Source organism: Lepidothrix coronata, unplaced genomic scaffold, assembly GCF_001604755.1.
Source record: "Lepidothrix coronata isolate B3197 unplaced genomic scaffold, Lepidothrix_coronata-1.0 Scaffold12, whole genome shotgun sequence".
NCBI classification, from domain to species: Eukaryota; Metazoa; Chordata; class Aves; order Passeriformes; family Pipridae; genus Lepidothrix; species Lepidothrix coronata.
In genome coordinates this window covers 3,328,127-3,336,613 of record NW_016690192.1, presented here as the reverse complement: position 1 = coordinate 3,336,613, position 8,487 = coordinate 3,328,127, and the positions used below count along the sequence as shown (strand labels likewise).

The 8,487-nt window shown below is 50.7% G+C and overlaps 1 protein-coding gene across 2 annotated transcripts in view; it reads left to right on the top strand.

Annotated features, from left to right (window-relative positions):
• The window catches only part of SSBP3 (single stranded DNA binding protein 3), a 55,421-nt gene that overhangs the window by 45,310 nt on the left and 1,624 nt on the right, over positions 1–8,487 (top strand). Inside the window, exons 6-16 of one of the 2 annotated variants that reach the window (XM_017805602.1) lie at positions 626–685; positions 2,610–2,676; positions 2,785–2,861; positions 5,773–5,837; positions 5,945–5,993; positions 6,250–6,285; positions 6,488–6,542; positions 6,994–7,064; positions 7,792–7,870; positions 8,107–8,135; positions 8,319–8,420. In XM_017805602.1, coding sequence (XP_017661091.1) covers positions 626–685; positions 2,610–2,676; positions 2,785–2,861; positions 5,773–5,837; positions 5,945–5,993; positions 6,250–6,285; positions 6,488–6,542; positions 6,994–7,064; positions 7,792–7,870; positions 8,107–8,135; positions 8,319–8,420 — 690 coding nt within the window. The remainder of the gene's footprint in view (positions 1–625; positions 686–2,609; positions 2,677–2,784; positions 2,862–5,772; positions 5,838–5,944; positions 5,994–6,249; positions 6,286–6,487; positions 6,543–6,993; positions 7,065–7,791; positions 7,871–8,106; positions 8,136–8,318; positions 8,421–8,487) is intronic. The other variant, XM_017805603.1, reaches the window with a different exon arrangement.

The following is an 8,487-nucleotide window of genomic DNA, read 5'->3' as shown; positions in this document are numbered from 1 at the left end:
CCCCAGCTCCGAAGCAAAATGTTGGTTTTTTCCCTTTTTTTTCTTTTTTTTTTTCTTTTTTTTCTTTTTTTTTTTTTTTTTTGGATATGCAGTTGTCAATGGACTGAGAAGTCAATAGTGGGTATCAGACTCTTTTACCTTCCCAAGGTAGCCTGAAAAATTTAGCTTGATGTGGGTTTTTAATCTGTTAGTAGCAGCAGTTGTACAAAAAGTAACATTAAGCCTTTCTTCTTTTTTTTTTTTCTTCAGTACTTAGCACCGGGGTTTTTTGTGTGTGCGTGTCTGTATGTGCTTATTTGCCACTTTTTTTAATATATCTCTATGTATTTAAACTTGAACAGTGTCTAACACTCAGGGTTTCCCATGCACTAATTTTAACAGCCTCACCTAGTATTGCCGATGTCAAACGCTCTCAAACAATAAATCTACAGAGAAAATGTTTAAGAAAACGGACTCCAGACACCTTTCTTTTTTTTTTTTCTTTTGAAACATAACTTTTTTAAAAAGGATGTCTCCAGAAAAAAAAATCAGAAATACCAAAAACTGTGTGCAGGCTAACCAGCGTGCGTGGGGAGCGTGCTGCCTCCCCACAGCTCAGCCCTGACCCCCTTTTGTGTCCCCGCAGCCATTCATGTCACCGCGCTACGCTGGAGGTCCCCGGCCCCCCATCAGGATGGGCAACCAGGTACTGCGCTCCCGGGATTCCACATTTCCTAGAGATTGCTGTTATTTGGGGAGGGAGACAGTGGCCAGGTGTTCTGGAGATGCTCCTTGGGTTTGGGTGGCAAGCATCACCTCCCTTGGGCATCCTCTGTTTCCTCGGTGCCGGACCATCTAGTGTCACTTAACAGTTATATTTTAATGTTGTTTTGAGGTTCAGGCATATCCAGGGTGGAAACAACGGTGGGGAATGTGCCACTTTCTATCTGTGATGTTTCCAGCAGGGTTGTGCCATGCCATGTGCTTGCTGCCTGGCTGGATTTTCCCTGCAATCGCAGAAAATTAAAGTGATGGAGATAATCCTGCTGCTGGGCTAACCGAGCGCTTAGATCAGCGGCGGGGTCAAGCGGGGCAGGTCAATGCTGAATTTTTTGGGCTGGGTTTATCCTCTTATCCCAGCTTAAATGAGGGCAGTTTGTTTCTGGCCTTACGGATGGAGGCTTCCACCCCACGCCCTGCCCTGCATGTGTGCGTGGCTTTGGTTGAGGAATTCATGTCCTTCCCAACGATGCCATGCAGATCCATAGAGTAATGACCAAGCCAGAGGTTATTTGTCACTAAAGGGAAATTCAAAGAAACCTGCAATTCCCTTGAGCAGCAGAGGTGACTGTGCAAAAATTGGGAGCTTATTTTTTGGCTGTCAGTGCTATTTTTGTATAGGTGTAATTAGCAGAAAGAGCAGGATAGTCAGGAAATAGGATGTAGCAGCTTGCTCTGTGTTTGTGCTTGCTGGATTTGAGACTTGAATAGCTGGAACTTGCTAAATGATGGTAAGACAGCTTGAGATGTGGCTGAGAAAAACGCAGTGGGGGCTGAGCCTCCCTCCCAGGGCACTGGTGGCTGTTTTAGTGAGGTATTAATTGACTGCACCTCATCATGGATCAGTTTTAACAGAATCCCATCCTACTGTGGTCTAGGGCTCATCCCAAGCTCTGCTGGAGATGAGCACAGTGAGCTGGGCAGGCAGGAGAGGCAGAGGACTAGCCTGGGGAGACTGCTCCCACAGAAGGATCAAGTATCCAGGAGTGGGTGAAGTTAATTAGAAGGATTTCATTTTTTCCCCCCAAACACCACATATAAAGCACATGTTTGTACCTACACAGAGCTCGGCAAGGTTGTGGTCACATCCTGAGGGACAAGAGGAATAAATAGGCAGGCAGGAAGGTCAGGCAGCAGAAGTGTAAATATCCACCTCTACAACCCCTCTAGTTTATCTTCCTCCTGCTGCCAGCTTCCAGGCTGCAAAAAACTTGAGACTGGGCAGATTCTGCCTTGGTGCAGCCAAGTGAACCTGATGCTCGCGCTGTGCTCCAGCAGTGGGATCCTCGGTGTCGGCATCCAAATAAAAGGCAGCACTGTAGCAAAACTGTTTACAGTTTGCTTCCCCTAGGCAGATGATATCTACGTTTTTCTTCCCCTTTATCTGTTCAGAGCAGCCTTTGAACTTTAAATAGCAGTGTTGCCCAAGCAGAGCATGGGTTTGGGGAGGGGGAGCATCTGCCTTCCCCTCTGCCTGTGTGGGGAGGGGTCCCAGTGCTGCTCTGCTGCACGTGGAGCATCTCCCCTCCACAGCCCATGGAATCACTGTGACCTGTTTGGCCCTGTTGCTGTGTAGTACCGGGTTGCCATCCCGCTGGTCACCTTTCCCTGCTGGGTTTCACACCTGTGCCCTGCTCAGCCTCAGGCTTTCCCCCACTGCCCTAAAATATGACAGCCTGACAGTGCGTGGCCTGTGGGGAGGAGAAAACTCTGGCGCCTTGTTTGGGTTTTAGAGGGTGTTTGCGAAAGGATGAGGGAGGCAAACATCTGGAGGCTGTAAAAGTGGGGTGTAGGATGCGGCGGGATGCAGGATTTACTCTTTTTTTAATCTTCCTGCCTTGTTTTCACAGCCCCCAGGTGCCGTTCCCGGTACACAGCCATTGCTGCCCAATTCAATGGATCCCACGCGACAGCAAGGTAAACCCAGCAGAGGAGGGGTGAACATTAGCGTTTCTCCTCGGCCGTCAGTTTGGGACCTAAAGTGGCCGCAGTGCCATGTAACACCCCTACTTTTGCTCCCAACAGGGCACCCCAACATGGGCGGCCCCATGCAAAGGATGAATCCTCCGCGAGGGATGGGCCCCATGGGTCCCGGTCCGCAGGTAAGCCCAGCTCCAGAGAGCATCATACAAACACTGCACACCACTGGAACAACCTCCTGGGGCTTGGAGGGCTGGGAGTTACCCCCCCCACGCCCTGTCCCCACATTAGTGTTAATGCATTTTACATTAGTCTTGCATCTGGAAATCCCTCCTTTTAACATGAGTGAGGTCTTCAGAGCTCATTAAGGGTATTGCAGCCTCCCTCTTGCCCTTCTGTCAGAGGGGATGGCACTTAGCTCTGCGCAGGAGCAGCCTTTGAGTGCATTACACTGCCTGCCTGGGAAATAGTTACGACCCTAACAGCAGGAAAGGGAAAGAAGGCTTGCATTTAAAATAAATAAATAAAAAGAAATGGCAAAGATCCCTTTAGCAAGGGAATAAGGCTTTCCTCTGTGAGGTTCCCCTCCACCTGCCCCTCCTGCTGCCTGCTTGAGCTCTCTATTTCAGGAAAGGGGAGTAAACCCTTGAAATTAAGCAGATCTGGGTTAATATATGCTGTCATTCTGTTGATTCGCTTACGGAGTGGCTTATTGTTGACTCACTCCTGTTTGTTCCTTCTACAAGACTTCAAAACCAGATTACCATATTTTGGTTGGAGGTTTATCCTCTCTGCATTGTCGCCTACGTGGAGTTTGTAGCGCGAGGATCAGAGTCTGTCAAGAGGCGGGCGGGTGCGCTGGAGTTTTGTTTTGTTTTTCCCCCAGAGACTGTTGAGATAAGTGAATGTTGTGTAAAGAGAGAGTTGTGTCATCTCTTTAACACCAACCTGATGCTGCTGCTCAGGGATGCTCGGCCGCCTCCACGGACACCCAGATCCATCCTAGGGCAGGGGATAAAAAACCTGCACGAGCATCGTTTCATGGACAAGGCCTCCAATAGCACTGCTGCTGTGCTTAAAATCCTCCTTTCCCTGAAGGATTGCACCCAAAAAAAACCCGGCATTCGCCAGCGTGGCCTGCGCCAAGGCGAGTGGCAGCGGCTTGCCCGGGGGAGGTTGCTCGCTTCCCACTTCCAAAGCTCGCCGAGAAACTTGGAAGCGGCGAGGGCGCTGTGAGCGCCGCGTGGGATGGCGGCGGCTCCGGGAGCCGGCAGGAGTTGTGAAATGTTCAGAGCTTTATTTTTGACTCCACCATTCCCTGTGTATGTACATTAGGGAGAGGTTTTTTAAGAGGCAGCCTTTCCCTGGAGAAGCGCTGGGCTTCCCAATCTGGCACCCGCGGGCGCTGCCTTCCCCCAGACATCCAGGAATCGACGCCTGAACAGGCAGCCACCAAAAATACCAGCCCTAGCCCAGCAGCCCCTCACACCTTGTGTGCTCAAGGCTTGTTTTTCTTTAAGCTTTGCATCAGGACATTCCTAAATACTCCCCAAATTATTCCAGAGGGCTGCAGAGCATCCAGCCAGGACATCCCGGCGTCCTGACAGCAGCTCCTTATTACACACCAGTGATGAATCATCCCTTTCAGCTGGTTGCTGCTGCCTTTTTCCCTTTAATAGTCCCAGTTGTATCTCTGCAGAAGCCAGGACGGGGTTTGCCAGCGCCTCTACGAAGAGGATTTGTAGCTCCCTGGGTTTTGGCGGTGTCTTGCCAGAGCCCGACATCCAGGTCGCTCAGCACAGCTGCGTTCCCTCCCCACCCTCCCTGAGCATCTTTCAGCTGGCTTCGTTTTCCAGCCTTTCAGCTCCAATTAAAAACGCTGAGCCCTTTTTCTTTTTTTTAAACAAGGGGTTTGATGCTGCTATTCAGTGTAAATGGCTGAAATTTCAATCAATTAAGGACTTGCCGGTAATTTGTTTGGGGAAAACCCTTTTCTTCCTCTTCAAAACAAACTTTGGTGATGCCCTCAGCAGAGCACCGTGTTCTGATGTACCCATAAATCCAGTGAAAAATCGACAGCACTGAAGTATTGTACTTAAAATCCAGCTTGGAGCACTCTGAGGGGCTGTGGAAGGGGAAGTGGCCAGCCATCACTCCTTCTGCTGTAGCAGTTTTTTCTTTAAATGGCAGAAATACAGCCCAAAAAGATTCAGTACAGGGAGGGAGGTGGAAGGGGAAGAGCGCCAGCGCGACCTAAATCTGGCTGCACTGGCTGCACGTCGCCTGGAGGGCACAGGGAGCAAAGCTGAGACCAAATGGAGCGCGGCATTCAAGGGATTCCTCTTCCTTCGCTGCCCTGGGCTTGGCTTTGTACTAGAGCTGGTTTTAGGAGATGGGGGATGCAGATCTGAGGCTCCCAGTCCCAGCTGGAGGCTAAGCCAGGGTGGAATAAGCCAGGAGAGGAGCCTCAAGGGGCTGCCTGCCCTTGCCTGCTCCTCATGGCTTCAGACCCGCTCCAGGGGATAGAGCAGAGAGCTTGAGAGCACCAGGAAAACAAGCTTGGCTTGGTTTTCCCTGCTCCAGTCGTCATCCTGAGAGCAGGGGATGCTCCATTGCAGGGGAAGCTCATGCAGCCTTTCCCCATCCTTAAAATGCAGCAGGAACCTTCCAAGCGGTGCCTTTTCTCCTCCTGCCCTTGTTTTCTCCTCCTGCCCTTGTTTTCTCCTGCACAAAAGGACAAATCTAAAAGGCTGTTGTTGGCACCAGGGGCTGGGAGTGGATTTGTCTCCCAGAGTTGGGAGGAGGTTGTTTTCCCTTCAGCCATGTGGCCTCAGAGAGCAGGGAGGGGGAACTTTGGGGCTCAGCCTGGCGCCCATCCATATTGAGCTGCCTGGTTTTTTATAAATATATACCAGTATATAAATATATATACCAACTGCCTCTACATTCATCATCATTAATTTTTTTTTTTATTAATCTCATTTTTGCAAACAGACCTGCTTGGTTTTTTGTTTGTTTATTGGGGATTTTTTCCCGTCTCTTGTCTGGTGTCCCTTCCCATTGCAGTAGACTGACCCTTGGTTATTGTTGCAGAACTACGGCAGCGGCATGAGACCTCCACCCAACTCCCTAGGCCCTGGCATGCCTGGAATTAACATGTAAGGCAAACCCCCGCACTGGGATGTTTGACTGCTGACTCAGGACTGCAGGACTGTACAGATTAAAAGACAACATTCATTTTTTTCTTGTTTAATTTTGACCCCAGGGGGCCGGGTGCTGGTAGACCGTGGCCGAACCCCAGCAGTGCTAACTCAGTGAGTATCCCATGGTCCTTGGAGCAAGAGCAGGGTTGGTTGGGAAGTTTCCTGCAAAATGGGGCCATTCCCTGTTAGCTGAATCCTGCTAATGAGAGGAAGTTCCCAGCCTCTTGCTTAGACTGCTGGGCCCTGGGACTCCCATCCTGGCCGGGCTGAGATGGCAGTGGGGGCTCTCAGCTGTGTCCTGCTGGGAGCCAACCTGTGGGAGCCCCTGTGCACCCCATGGCTGAACTTGGCTCTCTTCTCCCTACAGATTCCATACTCTTCTTCATCGCCTGGTACATACGTGGTGAGTCCTCCTGCTCCGTCTGTCCATCCTGTCATCGGGGCGCAGAGATGTTATAGAGTTCATACGGTTTGGGATGCAATTGGTGCTGTGGGAAGTGACCAGGCTGGTTTTGGGGGTGTGAGGTCCAGCTGGTGGTTGAAAACGTGGAGAGGTGGGCAATGCTCATCTTTGCACATCTGATGCCTGCTTTGTCTCTCTGCAGGGTCCGCCCGGCGGCGGTGGTCCCCCAGGGACACCCATCATGCCCAGTCCTGCAGGTATGAGCCCTCCAAGACCCCCTTCTCCCAGGCCAGCCCTTCAGGCTCTGCCCCTTCCCCTGCCAGGAGACCCCCATCCCTTGGGCTGTGCCCACAGGCAAACAACAGATTTTGACTTTCTGGGGAGTGAGTGGCATGGGCTGCTTGGCTTTGGGATGGCATTTGGGGATGTTCCTACATCCCCCTATGAATCTGGTAGCTGGGGGGCTCAGGAAGGTGAGGAATTACCTCCGCACACTTCCCAGCGAGGAGCTGAATTATTTTTCACAGTTGAATTTCTGTGATTAAAAACTTTGTGGATCTTCATTAAATACAAATTAGCCAGAAAATGGTGGTAGTTAGAGGGAATTTTAGGTGATAAAATACAAAAGAATGAGTTCAAGTGGCATGAGTTTGTTTTAATTAAGAAATGAATTAATCACCCGACTTACTGGGCTTCACTGTTCCACAGATTCAACAAATTCAAGTGACAACATCTACACAATGATTAATCCAGTACCGCCCGCAGGCAGTCGATCGAATGTAAGTCTGCTTTCTAATAATTTACATATCAGATACCATAACAAATCATAATTAACTTCATCAGTTGAGAGTAAAGCAGTTTAATTGATTTCAGCCATTTGTTACAAAACAGAAATAAAACAAACCATCAAAAAGCGATTAACTCTTGGGCAACTTTGTTAATTTTTTATGCTTATTAAGAGAGCAGCGGTCCTGCTGCTCCGGCCGAGGTGGTGGCAGCTGCGTGCCCAGAGAGGTGCTGGGGTTTGTAGGATGCAGGCAGCCTTAAATCTCATTAGATGCTGGTTGGATGGAGCCCTCTGTGTTGCCATGGCTCTGAGTCTGCCACTCAGCCAAATTTTATAGGTGAATCCTCAGGGGATGATACGGCCCCAAGTTGCGCAGGGGAGGTGTAGGCTGGATATTAGGAAAATTTTTTCATGGAAGGGAGTGTCAAGCACTGGAACATGCTGCCCAGGGCAGTGGTGGAGTCACCATCCCTGGAAGTGTTCAGGAAACATGTGGATATGGCACTGAGGACATGGTTTAGTGGTGGTGCTGGGTTGACAGCTGGGACTTTGTGATCTCAAAGGTCTTTTCCAACCTTAACAATTCTGTGATTCCATGATGTGTCCCATTCCATGAGGGATGTCTTGTGGGGGGGGAATGTTCCCCAAGGAGCCACCGTGGCAGGTATTTGGGGTAGTTTTGTGACTGATTTTGGTCTTGTCACCTTTTTGTTCCTCAGTTCCCGATGGGCCCCGGCTCTGACGGCCCCATGGGTGGCATGGGTGGCATGGAGCCCCATCACATGAACGGATCGTTAGGTGAGCAATGGGCAGGGGGCTGCCACTCAGAGAGCCACGATGGGCCTTCACTCCCTGGGGACACTGGCTGAGCATCCCAGTGCTTGCTCCTGTCCCAGGGTCAACCCACAGTTCACACCAGTGGCTCAAAGCAGAGCTGGAAATCAGAACGGGGCGTGGGGGCAGCCGAGCAGGGGGCGTGAGGCCATGGCTGCATGCTCAGTAAGGCTCTTGTCCTTTCTCTCTCCTCTGTGCAGGGTCAGGAGACATAGATGGACTTCCAAAAGTAAGTGGGTTGCAGGGTGGGTGCGTGGGCTCCCCTTTTCCCAGCACTGGGGTAGCAGTGTGACCCTGATGGATGGGGACATGTTGGGAAATGTGACTGGGGTGGGCAGGGCTATATCCTGCCCCCATGGTGTTTCATGGGGCATGGGGACCTGCTCACCACCCTCCCTCCCATCTCTCACAGAATTCTCCAAACAACATAAGTGGCATTAGCAATCCCCCGGGCACTCCAAGAGACGACGGGGAGCTGGGAGGCAACTTTCTCCATTCCTTCCAAAATGACAATGTGAGTGAGTGCCTGCCTGGGGATGGGGAGACAGTCCTTGGGGAGAGCGGTGGGTGCCTTTTGGACC